General features: G+C 46.9%; 1 protein-coding gene across 1 annotated transcript; it reads left to right on the top strand.

Annotated features, from left to right (window-relative positions):
- Positions 1–5,429: 5,429 nt before the first annotated feature.
- LOC132836730 (potassium channel subfamily K member 1-like) lies at positions 5,430–19,109 on the top strand. Its single transcript, XM_060856152.1, has 3 exons — positions 5,430–5,812; positions 14,895–15,290; positions 18,456–19,109. The coding sequence occupies exons 1-3, from the start codon at positions 5,512–5,514 to the stop codon at positions 18,767–18,769; spliced, it is 1,011 nt and encodes a 336-aa protein (XP_060712135.1). The 5' UTR covers positions 5,430–5,511; the 3' UTR covers positions 18,770–19,109.
- Positions 19,110–19,452: the final 343 nt, after the last annotated feature.

Raw genomic sequence — 19,452 nt, 5'->3', positions numbered from 1 at the left:
AGGGAATTTATATTTGCCAGGATTTGGTGTTGGAGAGACTGTTAGGTCTGATGGTTGATAAGTCCCCGGGGCCTGATGGTCTACATCCCAGGGTACTGAAGGAGGTGGCTCGAGAAATCGTGGCTGCGTTGGTAATTATTTTCCAGAGTTCGATAGATTCGGGATCAGTTCCTGCGGATTGGAGGGTGGCTAATGTTATACCACTTTTTAAGAAAGGTGGGAGAGGGAAAGCAGGAAATTATAGACCAGTTAGTCTAACCTCAGTGGTGGGAAAGATGCTAGAGTCTATTATAAAGGATGAAATTACGACACATCTGGATAGTAGTAACAGGATAGGTCAGAGTCAGCATGGATTTATGAAGGGGAAATCATGCTTGACTAATCTTCTGAAACTCTGTAACTCTGAAGATGGATGAGGGAGATCCAGTGGATGTAGTGTACCTGGACTTTCAGAAAGCCTTTGACAAAGTCCCACATAGGAGGTTAGTGAGCAAAATTAGGGCGTATGGTACTGGGACAAAATACTGACGTGGATTGAAAGTTGGTTGGCTGTCAGGAAACAAAGAGTAGTGATAAACGGCTCCCTTTCGGAATGGCAGGCAGTGACCAGTGGGGTACTGCAGGGATCAGTGCTGGGACCGCAGCTTTTTACAATATATGTTAATGATATAGAAGATGGTATTAATAATAACATTAGCAAAGTTGCTGATGATACTAAGCTGGGTGGCAGGGTGAAATGTGATGAGGATGTTAGGAGATTACAGGGTGGCCTGGACAGGTTAAGTAAGTGGTCAGATGCATGGCAGATGCAGTTTAATGTGGATAAATGTATGGTTATCCACTTTGGAGGCAAGAACAGGAAGGCAGATTACTACCTCAATGGAATCAATTTAGGTAAAGGGGCAGTACAGAGAGATCTGGGTGTTCTTGTACACCAGTCAATGAAGGTAAGCATGCAGGTACAGCAAGTAGTGAAGAAGGCTAATAGCATGCTGGCCTTCATAACAAGAGGGATTGAATATAGAAGCAAAGAGGTGCTTCTGCAGCTGTACAGGGCCCTGGTGAGACCACACCTGGAGTACTGTGTCAGTTCTGGTCTCCAAATTTGAGGAAATACATTCTGGCTATTGAGGGAGTGCAGCGTAGGTTCACGAGGTCAATTCCTGGAATGGCGGGATTACCTTACACTGAAAGACTGGAGCGACTGGACTTGTATACCCTTGAGTTTAGAAGGTTGAGAGGGGATCTGATTGAGACATAAAAGATTATTAAAGGATTGGACACTCTGGAGGCAGGAAACATGTTTCTGCTGATGGGTGAGTCCCGAACCAGAGGACACAGCTTAAAAATACAGGGTGGACCATTTGGGACAGAGATGAGGAGAAACTTCTTCACCCAGAGAGTGGTGACTGTGTGGAATGCTCTGACCCAGAGGGCAGTGGAGGCCCAGTCTCTGGATTCATTTAAGAAAGAGTTGGATAGAGCTCTCAAAGATAGTGGAATCAAGGGTTATGGAGATAAGGCAGGAACAGGATACTGATTAAGGATGATCAGCTAAGATCATATTGAATGGTGGTGCAGGCTTGAAGGGCAGAATGGCCTACTCCTGCACCTATTGTCTATTGTCTATTTATTGCCCGTCTCTAGTTGCCCCTTGAGAAAATGGGAGTGAGCTGCCTTCTTGAACCGCTGCAGTCCATGTGCTGTGGGTTGACCCACAATGCTCTTAGGGAGAGAATTCCAGGATTCCGACCCAGCAACACTGAAGGAACGGTGATGTATTTCCAAGTCAGGATGGTGAGTGGAGGGGAATTTGCAGGGGGTGGTGTTCCCATGTATTTGCTGCCCTTGTCCTAGATGGAAGTGGTTGTGGGTTTGGAAGGTGCTGTCTGAGGAGCTTTGGTGAATTTCTGTAGTGCATCTTGTAGATGGTACACACTGCTGGTACGGAGCGTCGGTGGGGGGGGGGGGGGGGGGAGGGGATGTTTGTGGATGTGGTGCCAATCAAACCGGCTGTTTTTTTCCTGGATGGTTTCAGGTTTCTTGAGTGTTGTTGGAGCTGCCCCCATCCAGGGCAAGTGGGGAGTATTCCATCACCCTCCTGACTTGTGCCTTGTAGATGGTGGGACAGACTTCGAGGAGTCAGGAAGTGTGTTATTCCCCACAGTATTCCCAGCCTCTGACCTGCTCATGCTGGTATGTGGTGACTCCTGTTGAGTGTCTGGTCAATGGTAACCACCCTGGATGTTGACAGTGGGGAATTCAGTGACGGTAACACCAATCAGTGTCAAGGACAGTGGTTAGAATGTCTCGTTTTGGAGATGATCATTGCCTGGCATTTTTTTTAGATTAGATTAGACTACTTACAGTGTGGAAACAGGCCCTTCGGCCCAACAAGTCCACACCGACCCGCCGAAGTGCAACCCACCCATACCCCTACATTTACCCCTTACCTAACACTACGGGCAATTTAGCATGACCAATTCACCTGACCTGCACATCTTTGGACTGTGGGAGGAAACTGGAGCACCCGGAGGAAACCCACGCAGACACGGGGAGAACGCACGAACGTTACTTGCCACTCTTCAGCCCAAGTCTGGATATTGCATTCAAACACGGACTACTTCAGTATCTGAGGAGTCGTGAATGGTGTTGAACATTGGGCAATCATTGGTGAACACCCCCATTTCTGACTTTAATGGTGGAGGGAAGGTCATCGATGAAGCAGCTGAAGATGGTCGGGCCTAGCACACTACCCTGAGGAACTCTAACAGGGGTGTCCTGGAGCTGCGATAGCTGACCCTTCACAACCCTGACAGTCTTCCTATGTGCCAAACCAGTGGAGAGTTTGCCCCCTGATGCCCATTGATTCCAGTTTTTCTAGGGCTCTTTGATGCCACACACGGTCGAATGCAGCCTCAATGTCAAGGTCTGTCACTCTCACCTTACCTCTGGAATTCAGCTCTTTTGTCCATGTTTGAACCAAGGCTGGAATGAGGTCAGGAGCTGAGTGACCCTGGTGGAACCCAAACTGGGTATCACTGAGTTGGTCATCGCTGAGCAGCGGTGTTGCTGACACCTTCCATCCCTTTACTGATGATCGAGAGTAGACAGATGGGTTAGTATATTACAGGAAGTGAGTATTACACTAGATGTATATTACAGAAAGAATATATTGCTCTGAGTGTATAGTACAGGAAGAATATATGAGAAGTGTATTTTATGTGAGGGGTTTGCTACATTGAGTGTTTATTACAGAAGGGATATATTACAACGAGTGTATATTGCAGGATGTCTTACACTGAGTGCATATTATAGGAGGGCCACATCATAATGAGCATTTATTGCATGAGGAAACATTGCATTGCCTCTATGTTACAGGACGGTTAGTGTACACTGTGTGGGGATTGCTCGCTCCGTTGGTGGGGAGGTTCCAATAATGTGAGTTCAGTTTCCATCACCAGCTGATGTTACTATGAAGCTCCCACCTTCTCAGCCTCACCCCTCGCCTGAGATATGCTCTCTCTAATCAGAGAGCAGTCTCTGATTCTCTGAAAGTACGCCTATTCAGTGACAATGTAAATTATCCTGTTATATCCACACACAAGGTACACTACAGCATGTACGTTACAGGATGGTTTACACTGAGTGTATGTTACAAAGTGTATCTTTCAGGATGGTTTACACTGTGTATATTACAGAGTGTATATTACAGGATAGTTTGTGCTGAGTGTATAGTACAGAGTTTATAGTACAGGATAATTACACTGTCTGTACATTACAGACTGTATATCACTGGAGGATTTATACTGAGTGTATATTACAGCGTGTATATTACAGGATTATTTACACTAGGTGTATATTACAGAGTGTATATTACAGGATTATTTGCACTGTCTGTACATTACAGACTGTATATTACTGGAAGGGCTTATGCCCGAAACGTCGACTCTCCTGCTCCTTGGATGCTGCCTGATCTGCTGCGCTTTTCCAGCAACACATTTTCAGCTCTGTACATCACAGAGTGTACGTTACAGGATGGATTACGCTGAGCATTATTAGAGTGTACAGGTATGTTACAGTATGATTTACACTGAGTGGATATTACAGAGTGTATATTACAGGATGGTTTGCACTGTATTTTACAAAGTGTATATTACAGGATGATTTACACTGAGTGTACATTACAGAATGTGTGTTACTGGATGGTTTATGCTAAGCATTATTAGAGTGTGATAGATTAGATTACTTACAGTGTGGAATCAGGCCCTTTGGCCCAACAAGTCCGCACCAACCCACTGAAGAGCAACCCACCCAGACCCACTCCTCGACATTTACCCCTTCACCTAACACTATGGGCAATTTAGCATGGCCAATCCACCCTAACCTGCACATTTTTGGACGGTGGGAGGAAACTCACACAGACACGGGGAGAATGTGCAAACTCCGAACAGACAGTTGCCTGAGGCGGGAATTGAAGCCAGGTCTCTGGCGCTGTGAGGCAGCAGTGCTAACCACTGAGCCACCGTGCCACCCACAATGTTACAGTATGATTTACACTGTGTGTGATTTACACTGTGTGTATATCACAGAGTGTATATTACAGGATGGTTTGCACTGTATATTACAGAGTGTATATTACAGGATGATTTATACTGTGTGTATATTACAGAGTGGATATTACAGAATGGCTTACACTGAGTGGATATTACAGGGTGGTGTACACTGAGTGTATTTTACAGGATGGTGTACACTGAGTGGATATTACAGGATGGTTTGCATTGAGTGGATATTACAGGATGGTGTACACTGAGTGTATTTTACAGGATGGTGTACACTGAGTATATTTTACAGGATGATGTGCACTGAGTGGATATTACAGGATGGTGTACACTGAGTGTATTTTACAGGATGGTGTACACTGAGTATATTTTACAGGATGATGTACACTGAGTGGATATTACAGGATGGTGTACACTGAGTATATTTTACAGGATGGTGTACACTGAGTGGATATTACAGGATGGTTTGCACTGTATATTACAGTAAGAATACAGCACACTCAGTGTATTATAGAAAGATATAGAGTGGGATGTAACTTACAAGAAGACTTGATTTGGAGATGCTGGTGTTGGACTGGGGTGTACAAAGTTAAAAATCACACAACACCAGGTTATAGTCCAATAGATTTATTTGGAAGCACAGGAGCGCTGCCCCTTCATCAGGTGGTAGTCACTCCGAAAGCTAGTGCTTCCAATTAAAACCTGTTGGACCATAACCTGGTGTTGTGTGATTTTTAACTTAGTGCAAGAAGACGGTACCACACTGTGTTTAAAATTCCCGGAAAGGTGAGATGTCTGAAGGCGTTTTCCTGAGTGTCACAGCCGCCACTGAGGCGGGGACTCTGAGCGTCTCAGTCGTGCGGAAACTCAAAAGTTGTGGCGAAGTTTGTGGGTTCGGGGCAGAGGCTGGAGATATCCCTTTGGAGGGTTCTCCGGGAAAGGGGGGAGGATGGCAAAGTGCGGCTGCCTGTGGATTGTTCTTTTCTACCTGTCTTACCTGCTGCTGGGGGCAGTGATCGTGTCCCTGATAGAGCGACCTTACGAACGCAGTCTCCGGAACCAATTGCGTTCCTTGAAGTCCGGGCTCCTCAACGATACTCCTTGCCTGGCTGAGTCCGACCTGGACGACTTTCTAGAGCGGGCACTGGAGGCGCATCGGTACGGTGTCTCGGTCCTCACCAACAGCTCACAGACCAACTGGGACTTCGCCTCTGCTTTCTTCTTTGTCAGCACCTTGGTCACCACAGTGGGTGGGTGTCAGGACTGTTTATTCTGTGTTGCATGTTGATAACATTGTTAACATAAGTTTTTAAAGACGTTCACAAAAGTTTTCAACATTTTGAAAAGGTTTTTAAAAAGGTATTTTTGAACATTTAAGCAGCTTATCAAAAGTTATTCAGCATTCGATAATGTTTATGTAAAAATTTTTTCACCAATTGATAGTTTTTTTTAGATCTTGTCCAATATTTGAAAATGTTTTAAAAAATACTTTTCAACATTTCACCAAGTTGTAAAAAAGTTATTCAGCATTCGATAATGTTTATGTAAAAAATTTTTTCACCAATTGATAGTTTTTTTTAGATCTTGTCCAATATTTGAAAATGTTTTTAAAAATACTTTTCAACATTTCACCAAGTTGTAAAAAAGTTATTCAGCATTCGATAATGTTTATGTAAAAAAATTTTTTCACCAATTGATAGGTTTTGTTTAGATCTTGTGCAATATTTGAAAATGTTTTTAAAAATACTTTTCAACATTTCACCAAGTTGTAAAAAAGTTATTCAGCATTCGATAATGTTTATGCAAAATGTTTTTTTTCACCAATTGGTAGTTTTTCAGACCTTGTCCAACATTTGAAAAGGTTTTCAAAATATTTTTCAACATTTAATCAAGTTGTAAAAAGTTGTTCAGCATTCGATAATGTTTATGTAAAAATTTTCTTCAACGATTGGTAGATTTTTTTAGATCTTGTCCAACATTTGAAAAGGTTTTCAAAATATTTTTCAACATTTAATCAAGTTGTAAAAAGTTGTTCAGCGTTCGATAATGTTTATGCAAAATGTTTTTTTTCACCAATTGGTAGTTTTTCAGACCTTGTCCAACATTTGAAAAGGTTTTCAAAATATTTTTCAACATTCAATCAAGTTGTTAAAAGTTGTTCAGCATTTTTTGATTTTTAATTGTCCAAGATTTGAAAAAGCTTTTTTAAAAATGATTTTCAGCGATGATAAAGTTTAGAGATGTTTTCCAACATTTGAAAATATTGATTAAAATGTTTTTCAACATTTTGATCAAGTTGTTAAAGGTCAATTATTTGGAAGTATTTTTGATAGTTTATTAAAAGTATTATTTTTGAGAAAAGATTTTATAATCTATTTTAGATAATTAATATTTTTTAATACATAGTAAAAGTAATTTCAATAAGTTTATTTGAAGTTTTTAATGTTCAAAAAATGCTTTTTAAGAAGTTCCTCAACGTTTGGAATAAGCTTAAAATGTTTACCAGTGTTTTTAAGAAAAGCTCTGAAGTTTTCTTAAAAGTGTTTGCACACATTTGAACGATGCATTATTGCCTATCTCCAACTGGGAGGTGAAAGAGACTGTGTTTTTAAGTGGGTGATGTAATGACTGAAAGGGTGATGGAAGCTGCTCTAAGTTTTTTTAAAAATCAGATAATTAAAAGGAAATATTCATAGGGGTTTGAAGAATGAGTTCTTGCACTGAGCTAGCAGAGACTTGGGCTGAATGGCCTGCATGAATTATTTAACTGGTTTGTGTGTTGTCAATGTGACGACAACAATAACCAGCTGAAGTTATGTGAAGGACTGTCCTTCTCAACCTCTTATTAGATTAGTTTAGATTCCCTTAGGGAGGAGCAGGCCCTTCAGCCCAACCAGTCCACACTGCCCCTCTGAAGAGAAACCCAACCAGACCCATTCCCCTACTATATATTTATCCCTGACTAACACTGTGGGCAATTTAGCATGGCCGGTTCATCTGACCTGCACATCTTTGTGATTGTGGGAGGAAACTGGAACAAACCCACACAGACACGGGGGAGAATGTGCAAACTCCACACAGCCAGGTGGGAATTGAACCCAGGTCCCCGGTGCTGTGAGGCAGCAGTGCTAACCACTGAGCCACTGTGCCACCTCTTATTGCCAGGGTTGGAAATTTTAAGCCATAGCAAGAGGCTGAATAGGCTGGGGCTGTTTTCCCTGGAGTGTTGGAGGCTGAGGGGTGACCTTATAGACGGTTATAAAATCATGAGGGGCATGGATAGGATAAATAGACAATGTCTTTTGCCCAGGGTAGGAGAGTCCAAAACCAGAGGGCATAGGTTTAAAGTGAGACGGGAAAGATTTAAAAGGGGCCTAAGGGACAATATTTACAAGTGTGTGGAATGAGCTGCCAGAGGAAGTGGTGGAGGCTGGTACAATAACAACATTTAAAAGGCATCAGGATGGGTATATGAATAAGAAGAGTTTAGAGGGACATGGGCCAAGTGCTGGCAAATGGGACTGAATGTTTTAGGATATCTGATTAGCGTGGACGAGTTGGACTGAAGGATTTGTTTCTGTGCTGTACAGCTCTTTACTCTCCCCTTGCCTTAGATGTGGTGACCCTCAGGATAACCCACCAACAATCATCGATGCTATTCGCTGTCTTGGGATGTACCAAAGTGTTTCAGAGTCACTTAAAGACTTTCTGAAGGGCAGTCCCTGTTGAAATATCAGAAACATTTTTTACACAGGGAGTGATTCATGTGAGGAATGAACGTTCAGAGGGAAGTGGGGGATGTGGGTACAGTTACAATGTTTTAAAGACATTTGGATAAGTCCATGAATAAGAAATGTTGGAGGGATGTGGGCCAAGCGCAGGCAGGTGGGATTAGTTTAGTTTGGGATTATGGTCAGTGTGGACCGAAAGGTCTGTTTCCCTGCTGTATGACTCCAAATGGAGCAGAGACTTTGTGTTCAGAACGTGACATGGTAATGCCTGAGAGGCTGTAAAAACTGGGGTGGCACGGTGGCTCAGTGGTTAGCACTGCTGCCTCACAGCGCCAGGGTCCCGGGTTCGATTCCACCCTTAGGTCTGTGCGGAGTTTACCCGTGTCTGCCTGGGTTTCCTTGGGTGCTCTAGGTTTCCTCCCACAATCCAAAGATGTGCAGGGTAGGGTGGATTGGCCATTCTTAAATTGCCATTAGTGATAGGTGCGTCAGTCAGGGGTCAATATAGGGTAGGAGAATGGGTCTGGGTGGGTTACTCTTCAGAGGGTCAGTGTGGACTTGTTGGGCCAAAGGGCCTGTTTCCACACTGTAGGGAATCTAAATCCTACTTGTAGGAGAGTAGAACGGGCAGATATGGTTTAGAAGTCATGTTAGTCTTGGCCTTTCAGAGGCACCGGATTTCATCCAGAATTAAGCTCCTCTGACAGTGTGGAATTCTTTCCATAGTGCACTGGGAGTTACACCCTGGGTTATCTGCTCAAGGAACTGGAGCAGGGCTTGAGTCCACAAGATACAGAGACAAATGCAACTACTTTGGGTCACTAACAGTCTGTTGGCATAGTCCAACTTGTTAGGGACCAGGCCAGACCCCTCAAAATATTTTAAGAAGGTCACCTACACCCTAACTTTTCCTTATTTTAAAGGCAGATGTGAAGTGGATGTTCCAGGTGGGATACAGCTGGTCAAACCACCCGGCTTTAAGCAAAACAGAATTTACTGAAACTCTACACTCGCAACACAAACAAAAGAAAGCAGAATTTAACCATTAGAAAACTTAATTCACCCGACTCAGCAACTTGACCAAGGAGTTGTTCCAATTCCCATGACATCCCCATTAATACACCCTTGGCCAAAAGCAAATTCCGATGCAGGTTCTTACAAGCAGGAGAGGTTTTTTTTAGATTAGATTACTTACAGTGTGAGGGTCGAGACTGCCATTATTGTGGATTGCAAGTTCTGAGGTACAAATGGCCAACTCCACCCCGCACTGGTAGCCTTCCGTCTATCAGTCACCAAAGGGTTATGGTACTTTTCAAATCTCAAAATGGAGTCACAACAGGGAAAGTTTTGGGAAACACAGTTCCAGGGGTTAGAGACTACAGGTTTGGGGCGATGCTGTTAGTGGAATTATTGCTGACACTTTTTTGCCCAATGAGAATGGGGTTAGAGGTCAGAGTTGGGGCTTGTAGGCTCAGGTTTAGATTAGATTACTTACAGTGTGGAAACAGGCCCTTCGGCCCAACAAGTCCACACCGACCCACCAAAGTGCAACCCACCCATACCCCTACATTTACCCCTTACCTAACACTACGGGCAATTCAGCATGGCCAATTCACCTGGCCCGCACATCTTTGGACTGTGGGAGGAAACCGGAGCACCCAGACACGGGGAGAACGTGCAAACTCCACACAGTCAGTCGCCTGAGTCGGGAATTGAACCCGGGTCTCAGGCGCTGTGAGGCAGCAGTGCTAACCACCGTGCCACCCCGTATCAGGGAGAAAAGTCAGCCAGGGATCATCTGCTGAAGCATGGAACTTTTTTTTGCATTTCAGCAGCTTCCGTTGCAGCTAAACCAAATTAGGGGAAAAAAAACCTGAATTGGGAGGATTGACCATTCCCCTGCTATTGTTATGGTAGGCATTTCCAGACATTTTGGCAACTCTGCTTTTACAACCTCTCTTGAAAAAGACCCAAGGACAAAATAATCTTGTTAAAGTGAAAGCATCATCACAAACTTCACGGATCCCCTTCCTAATCTACCCAGCTTTCTCCCTGATAAACTCTTCACCGCACAGCTCCCTGTGCAGTAACATGTTCCTCTGGGTCAGGTGGACACCGTCCTCAGTTTGCTAGCTGTGGGCGGGACTTATTCCGAGAGACTTCATAGCACCGTGCAGTTTTTGCAGCAGCCAATGATGTCTTTTGTTTCTGCACTGGTCATCAAACATCCATCTATTTTAATTAAAAACAGAAAGAACTGCAGACGCTGTAAATCAGAAACGAAAGCAGAAGTTGCTGGGAAAGCTCGGCAGGTCTTGCAGCATCTGTGGAGAGAAATGGGAATTAATGTTTTGAATCGAGTGACCTTCCTCAGAACTGATGGTATCTGGGACAATATTGGGTTGAATGCAGAAGGTAGGGTGGTGAGAGTGGAATCTCATTGTTAGCCACTAACAGTGCCCTATTAACAACTTTTCACCCTCCCAGCCAGATCGCTATCCACACCTTTGTCTGTCCAACTGTTCCTCTCTCTCTCTCTCTCTCTTTAGGCTCTATACCCACCTCTCGTCTGCTCCTTCCCCTGCTTCCTGCACCCTCTCTTCTGCATATAAACTGACATTTTCCCAGCTAGCGCCAGTTCTGAGGGAAGGGTCACTGGACCCGAAACGTTAACTCGGATTTCTCTCCACGGATGCTGCCAGACCTGCTGAGCTTTTCCAGCAACGTCTGCTTTCATTTCTGATTGACAGTATCCACAGTTCATTCTGTTTTTATTTAAAATAGATGGATGTTTGATGACCAGTGCAGAAAGGGTTGGCTGAATTTCCAGCAATTTCTGTTTTCCGTTCATTTTAATGCCATTTCCCAGTGTTCAGCCCCTACAGCCCTGTATGTGTTGACATTTTGAGGACTTGCCTAAGTATTTCTTAAATGTCTTCAGGGTTTCCAAGTCTACTATCCTTTTGGACACTGATTTGCATATTCCCTCCATCCTCTGGGTGATTAAAAAAAACATCTTTCGATCAATCCCCTTTAAAGCTTCTACACTCAACCTGTTTCCCCTCCTTTATTTATTGGCCCCTTTACAAAAGGGAAAGTTATCTCTGTATCTAACCTGTCTTTACTGCTCAGACCATTGTACATCTAAATCAGATGGTTCCCCACTCCCACAGCCTTCCCTGCTCTAAGGAAGACAACTCCAGCCAACTGATCTCTCATAGAGTCACGGAGATGTACAGCACGGAAACAGACCCTTCGGTCCAACTCGTCCATACTGACCAGATATCCCAAATTAATCCAGTCCAATTTGCCAGCACCTGGTCTGTATCCCTCTAAACCCTTCCCATCCAGATGTCTTTTTAAATGTTATGATTTGGAGGTGCCGGTGTTGGACTGGGGTGGACAAAGTTAAAAATCACACAACACCAGGTTATAGTCCAACAGGTTTAATTGGAAGCACTAGCTTTCGGAGCGACGCTCCTTCATCAGGTGGTTGTGGAGAATAAGATTGTTTGACACAGAATTTATAGCAAATTATGGCATTTATTACTATAAATTTGGAGGGATATGGGCCGGGTGCTGGTAAGTGGGACTACATTGGGTTGGGATATCTGGTCGGCATGGACGCGTTGGACTGAAGGGTCAGTTTCCATATTGTACAGCTCTATGACTCTAAAAATTATGTGTCTTACAATCTTATACTCCACAGTCACTTGATGAAGGAGTAACGCTCCGAAAGCTAGTGCTTCCAAATAAACCTGTTGGACTATAACCCGGTGTTGTGTGATTTTTAACTTTTAAATGCTGTAATTGTACCAGCCTCCACCACTTCCTCTGGCAGCTCATTCCACGCGCACCACCCTCTGTGTGAAAAAGTTCCCCCTTTTATATCTTTCCCCTCTCACCCTAAACCTATGCCCTCTAGTATTAAACTCCCCTATCCTGGGGAAAAGACCTTGTCTTTTCACCCTATCCATGCCCCTCATGATTTTATAAACCCCTATAAGGTCACCCCTCAGCCTCTGATGCTCCAGGGAAAACAGCCCCAGCCTGTTCAGCCTCTCCCTGTAGCTCAGATCCTCCAACCCTGGCAACATCCTTGTACATCTTTTATGAACCCTTTCAATTTTCACGACAACTTTCCTATAGCAGGGAGACCAGAATTGAATGCAGTATTCCAAAAGTGGCCTAACTAATGTCATCATCGCTGGATGACCCCAGGCCAGGTGACATCCTGGTGAATGTCCACTGCAGCCCCTCCAGTGCAATTGCTGTTGGCTGCTTTTGTGGCCAATAACGTCTCTAATGTGTTTGGAACACCAGTCTGTCATGGGTTAATATTCTAGTCTTGCTGTTCAGCTTGTGATCGAGTACCCTCCACTATTCCTGCACAGGGAATCCAGTCAACAGGAATAACAGTTTGTTCCGGATGAGTTCTATAAAGAAAAAGTCCTCTCTGCATCAGCCATGCTAGCTATTCACAAAACAATAAAGCCTTCCAGCAAGTGTTTAAGGTATCTGAAATGCAGCCCTGTCGAATCTTAGAAACACAACACAGTGTATGACTGACACAAAACACAATTGCTGGAGAAACTCAGCAGGTTTGACATTATCTGTGGAAACAGAAACAGGGTCAGTGTTTGAAGTCACTTCTTCAGAACTGGATCCACTGGGCTTGAAGTGGTAACATTTGGGAGAGTGCACATGCAGGTGTGCGCACATCCAAGACGTGGTATTTGCGAGTGTGTGGAGCTTTGAGCTGCATACATGAGGACATGTGCAAGGCAGTGTGTTTGCACATGAGTGAGTGTGCAAATGAGTACATGAACAAGTTTGTTTGTGTGTGTGTTTGCATGTGTGTATGTGCATGTGTGATTGAGTTTGCATATATACGTGAGTGTGTATGCACGTAGGTGAGTGCATTTGCAGGTATTTGTGTGTGCATGTGTGAGTACGTATGCATGTAGATGTGAGTGTGTGCACATATGAGTGTGGCTGTGTGCGCGTGCATGAGAGTGTGTGGACACGTGTGTTTGCACATGCATGTGAGTGTGTGGATGTGTGAGCGTGCATGTGAGTGTGTGCGCACGTGAGTGTGTGTATGCACATGAGTATGTGTGCACGTGCATGTGTGTGTGTGCATGCATGAGTGTGTGTGCACGTGCATGTGTGTGCAAGTGTGTGTGTGCATGTGTGTGTGCAAGCATGTGTGTGCATGTGCATGTGTGTATGCACGTGTGTGCGCATGCATGTGTGTGTGTGCACGCGTGAGCGTGTGTGCGCGTGCATGTGTGTATGCACATGTGAGCGTGTGTGCGCGTGCATGTGTGTATGCGAAAGTGTATAAATGAGGGAGTATATTTGCATGTGCATGCAAGTGTAAATGTGGGAGTGTTTGCACATATGTGTAAGTATGTGTATGTTGGAATGTGTTCATGTGTGTGTAAGTGTTTGCACATATGTACAAGTGTGCATGTCTGAGTGTGTTTGCATGTGAATGTGAGCTTGTAGGAGAGTATGCATGTGTGACTGTGAGAGAATGGGTGTGTGTGTGTGAGAGTAGGTGCGTTCGTGCATCTGTGTGTGAGAATGTATGTGTGCACGCACGCACACACACACACCTGCTATGGTTGTTGGCAGTGCCCATCACTCAGATTAGGCACTGGAGCAAGTTGAGTTGTGGGTAGCGTTGACTGGATGTGACCAATCCACTCAACGCCTTGGTACACTCTCCAGAGGCTCTGCATGGTGGAGTGCTGAGTGTGGACAGTGCAACTGGAACCGAGGCAGTGAGCAGATCAAAGCAACTCAGAGACAGTGAGGACTTCAGATGGTGGCGAATCAGAGATGGCAAAGTGTGGTGCTGGCAATTAAAAGTCACAAACAACAGCAGCATCAGTTATCCAATTGGATTGTCCACCCTCTGGGGTATTCCAGGTGCCTGCAGGTGTGTAAAGGAATTGTCAGGTGAAAGTTGTCTTAACCACAAATCATGGGACATTCGTGAGACTTTGATCTCCTTCGTTTAGAAAAGGTACTGCAAGGGAGAGTTTCTGTTTTGAGGAGATCATTCGATAAGGAAAGATTTGGGTTTTGGTTAATATTTATCCCTGAAAAGCAGATGATTAGGTTTAGGATGCGAGGGGAGGATTTAAAAGGGATCTAAGGGGCAACTTTTTCACACAGAGGGTGGTACGTGTATGGAATGAGCTGCCAGAGGATGTGGTGGAGGCTGGTACAATTACAACATTTAAGAGGCATTTGGATGGGTAGATGAATAGGAAGGGTTTGGAGGGATATGGGCCGGGTGCTGGCAAATGGGACTGGATTAATTTAGGATAACTGGTCGGCATGGATGCGTTGGACCGAAGGGTCTGTTTCTGTGCTGTACATCTCTATGACTCTATTATCAAGTTGTGGGATCTTGCTGTGTACAATTGGGCCACCACATTCAAATGTTGACTGCTCCTCCCCAATGAAAAGTACTTGATTAGCTGCAAATTGTCTTGCAGTGTCCTCGGGACGTGAAAGGCGCTTTGTAAATGCACGTCTGTATTTCCTCGATGTTTTGAGACTGAAATGGGGAATTTCTGCTCTCCAGGTTATGGCCACACGACCCCAATCTCTGACGGGGGAAAGGGCTTCTCCATCTTCTTCGCTGCCCTGGGGCTCCCCTTCACCATGCTGCTTCTCGCTGTGCTGGTGCAGAGGCTGATGATCTACCTGACCGATCGGCCCATCCAGGCGGTCCAGGAGAGGTTAGGCTACTCGAAACGGCGGGTGACCCAGGTGCACTGCCTCGTGATGTTCCTGTTCACCGTCATCGGCTTCTTCCTCATCCCCGCCGCCATCTTCAGCGCCATCGAGAAGGATTGGACCTACCTCAATGCCTTCTATTTCTGCTTCATCTCCCTCAGCACCATCGGCCTGGGGGACTATGTTCCTGGAGACCTAGACAACCAGATCCTGCAGCCACTTTACAAGATATCAGTCACCTGTGAGTAACAGCTCCTCACCCGTACCTGACTGGCTCAGCCTTCTGGCTGGAATCTCTCTCTCTCACTGTCTCTGTCTCACACACTCTCTGTGTCTCACATTCTCACTGTGCGTGTGTGTGTGTCTCTCTCTCTCTCTTTCTATCCGTCTGTCTCCCCCTCTCTCCAATGTCCATCTGTCTCTCCTTGCCCTGTGTCTGTCTTGCTCTGTCTGTCTGTCTCTCTCTCTTTCTATCTCTCTCTCTCTCTCTGTCGACCTCTCACTGAATGTCTCCCTTGCTCTGTGTCTCTCTGTCTCTCTGTCTGTCCGTGTCTGTCTCTCTCTGTCTCTCTTTCTTTCTCTGTGTCTCTTTCTCTTGCTCTGTCTCGCTGTCTGTCCATGTGTGTGTGTCTCTCTCTCTCTGTGTATCTGTGTGTGTCTCTCTCTCCCTCTGTCCCTCTCTCTCTCACCATCTCTCTCTGTCTCCCATTCTGTCTTCCTTTCACTGTCTCTCTCTCTACCTCCCCCCAACCACACTCTCTCCCCTCTGTCATGTCATTCTCTCTGTGTGTCTCTCTCGCTCTCTGTCTGTCTGTCTCTTTGTGTGTCTCTCTCTTTCTGTGTGTGTGTGTCTCTCTCTCTGCCTCTCTGTCTCTTTTTGTCTCTCTTTCTGTCTGTGTATGTATGTGTGTCTCTGTCTCTCTCTGTCTCTGCTTATCTCTATCTCTGTGTCTCTTTCTCTCTTTCGCCATCTCTCTGTCTCTCCCTCTCTCACACACACACACACATACACCAGCCCTCAGCCACTCTCTCTCCCCTTGTCCTGCCCTCTCAGCCTCTCTCTCTCTCTCTCTCTCTCTCACACACACACACTCTCTCTCTCTCCTGACAATATGCCCCCCCCCCAGCTTCACTCTGTCCTGCGCCCTCTTTCTGCTTTTCTCGCTCCATCTCTCCCCTCCTCTCTCTCTTTTCCCCCATCATCCTTTGTCTCCACCGAGCTCCCTCATTGTGTTAAATGAATACTCTCAGAATCTCGAATCGCAAGATCTAACCCTGTGTTGCCCCAAGGGCTGGTGTCGGTGATGTGGCCAAACAAAGCAATAAGTGCAGGGTCTGAGTGGAAACGAGGCCGCGGAGGGAGCTCTGTGAATTGCTCCATCACCATCTGTCAGCCCGACTTATTTTGTTAAAGGAAGAACTTGCATTCATATAGCGCCGACCACAACCTTGGGATTTCCCATTTTAATGGCCTGGAAGATACTCCCATGAGTGGAGTCAACAGCAGTGTGCATTTGTGTGGACCCTTTAAAGTTACAAAATATTTTAAATAGGTGCTGTGTTGTGGAGAGAGATGCTAAACCCTGGTTTCTTCACAGATAGATCCCACAAACTGATCCATTTGTTTTAATCAGTGAAAGGCACAAGGATCATGGGGGATCAAGGATCAAGAAAAGGCAGAAAAGTGGATTTGAGGATAATAAGCTCGACCATGATCACATTGTAGGCTGAACATATTTCTCCTCCCATGTCTTAGACACTGAAAATGGTGTTAAAGGCAGATAAATATCCTGTGCTGTCCTTCAAACAGAGAGTGTTCTGAGGTCCTTTGTGTCCAAATAAGTGAATAGATTGAGGGTCTCATCTGAAGTAAGACACCTGCGACAGTGCAGCGCTCCCTCAGCACTGACCCTCCGACAGTGCAGCGCTCCCTCAGCACTGACCCTCCGACAGTGCAGTGCTCCCTCAGCACTGACCCTCCGACAGTGCAGCGCTCCCTCAGCACTGACCCTCCGACAGTGCAGCGCTCCCTCAGCACTGTCCCTCCGACAGTGCGGCACTCCCTCAGCACTGACTCTCCGACAGTGCGGCACTCCCTCTGCACTGACCCTCCGACAGTGCGGCACTCCCTCTGCACTGACCCTCCGACAGTGCGGCACTCCCTCTGCACTGACCCTCCGACAGTGCGGCACTCCCTCAGCACTGACTCTCCGACAGTGCGGCACTCCCTCAGCACTGACCCTCCAACAGTGCAGCGCTTCCTCAGCACTGACCCTCGACAGTGCAGTGCTCCCTCAGCACTGACCCTCCGACAGTGCGGCTCTCCCTCAGAACTGACCCTCCGACAGTGCAGTGGTCCCTCAGCACTGACCCTCCGACAGTGCGGCACTCCCTCTGCACTGACCCTCCGACAGTGCGGCACTCCCTCTGCACTGACCCTCCGACAGTGCGGCACTCCCTCTGCACTGACCCTCCGACAGTGCGGCACTCCCTCAGCACTGACTCTCCGACAGTGCGGCACTCCCTCAGCACTGACTCTCCGACAGTGCGGCACTCCCTCAGCACTGACTCTCCGACAGTGCGGCACTCCCTCAGCACTGACCCTCCGACAGTGCAGCGCTTCCTCAGCACTGACCCTCCGACAGTGCTGCGCTCCCTCAGCACTGACCCTCCGACAGTGCAGCGCTCCCTCAGCACTGACCCTCCGACAGTGCAGCGGTCCCTCAGCACTGACCCTCTGACAGTGCGGCACTCCATCAGCACTGACCTTCTGACAGTGCGGCACTCCCTCAGCACTGACCTTCCGACAGTGCAGACTCCCTCAGCACTGTCCCTCCGACAGTGCGGTGCTCCCTCAGCACTGACCCTCCGACAGTGCGGCACTCCCTCAGCACTGTCCCTCCGACAGTGCAGCACTCCCTCAGCACTGACCCTCCGATAGTGCGGCACTCCCTCAGCACTGATCTTCCGACAGTGCAGACTCCCTCAGTTCTTACCCTCCGACAGTGCGGCACTCCCTCAGCACTGACCCTCCGACAGTGCAGCGCTCCTCAGCGCCGATCCTCCGACAGTGCTGCACTCCCTCAGCACTGCCTCTCCAACATGTGGCACTCCCTCAACACTGACCCTCCAACAGCGTGGCACTCCTTCAACACTGACCCTCAGAGAATGCGGCACTCCCTCAGCATTGATCCTCTGACAGTGTGGTGCTCCCTCACCACTGACCCTCAGACAGTGCGCTGGTTTTGTGCTCAACGCTCTTGGAGTAGGACTTGAACCGTGACCTTCTGACTCACAAAGAATGCGAGGGAGCGAGTGACAGTTGTGAACGTGGGGTTGACAGGAGTTATCATTGGCTTCTGCGTGGATAAGTTAGAGAGTAACTGTGCACCTTCATCTCCTGCAGTTTACCTCCTGTGTGGCCTCACAGTGATGCTTCTTCTCATCCAGACTTCCCAGAAGGCAATGGGACTGCACTTCCTGACCCAGATCTTCGACCTCCCCCTGGCTGAAGACGATGAAGAGGGGGATGAGGAGCTTGTCCTACATTCAACGGGCACCCACCCCTCCCTCCAGCTCAATGGGCTGAAAGCTGACACCCGACCTCTCGCTCACTCTGAACCCCCTTCCTACAATTCCATTTTGCCTTCCAGCGATCAGCGAGAGAGCCAGAGACTGGAGCCTCTCCCTAACAGTGGCGGAATGCCGAAATGTGGTTGACATGGTGACCGGGTGGGAATGGGTTAATGGTCAGAAGTGGAGGCTCGTGCCCTTATCTCTTGAGGCTGAGTCAATATTGGGTTGGCCAACAACAGGACTTGGCACCCCCCAGGGCTCTTGCGTCTCCATTTTGGCTCCCCCCCCCCACCCCGGGCTTGCTGGCGCGGCCTTCTATCTGGACCCCTGGCAGGCATGGGGTGGGGGGGAGTGGAGCAACCCTCACTTTGCCATCCTGCCCAGTTGGCATCTCAGATCAGAACCCCACTCCCACCCTCCCTGTCACCACCCTCCTCCCCATCAAACCATGCCAGTGAAAAGTGAGGTCTGCAGATGCTGGAGATCAGAGCTGAAAATGTGTTGCTGGTTAAAGCGCAGCAGGTCAGGCAGCATCCAAGGAGCAGGAGATTCAACGTTTCGGGCACAAGCCCTTCATCAGGAATGCCTTGATTCTCATTCCTGATGAAGGGCTTGTGCCCGAAATGTCGGATTTCCTGTTCCTTGGATGCTGCCTGACCTGCCGCGCTTTAACCAGCAACACATTTTCAGATCAAACCATGCCAGCCAAGCCCTAGCTCTGCCACCTCCAGTCTGCCCGTTGCCACGGTAACATGACGTTGATTGGAACGTTGGTGCAAGATGGCGGTGTCTTTCCAAGTTCTGCTCTCAAGTATTTACAGCAATTC

Source organism: Hemiscyllium ocellatum, chromosome 47 (assembly GCF_020745735.1).
Source record: "Hemiscyllium ocellatum isolate sHemOce1 chromosome 47, sHemOce1.pat.X.cur, whole genome shotgun sequence".
Taxonomy (NCBI): Eukaryota; Metazoa; Chordata; class Chondrichthyes; order Orectolobiformes; family Hemiscylliidae; genus Hemiscyllium; species Hemiscyllium ocellatum.
The sequence above is the reverse complement of the archived record's forward strand: the minus strand, read 5'-3'. Positions and strand labels throughout refer to the sequence as shown.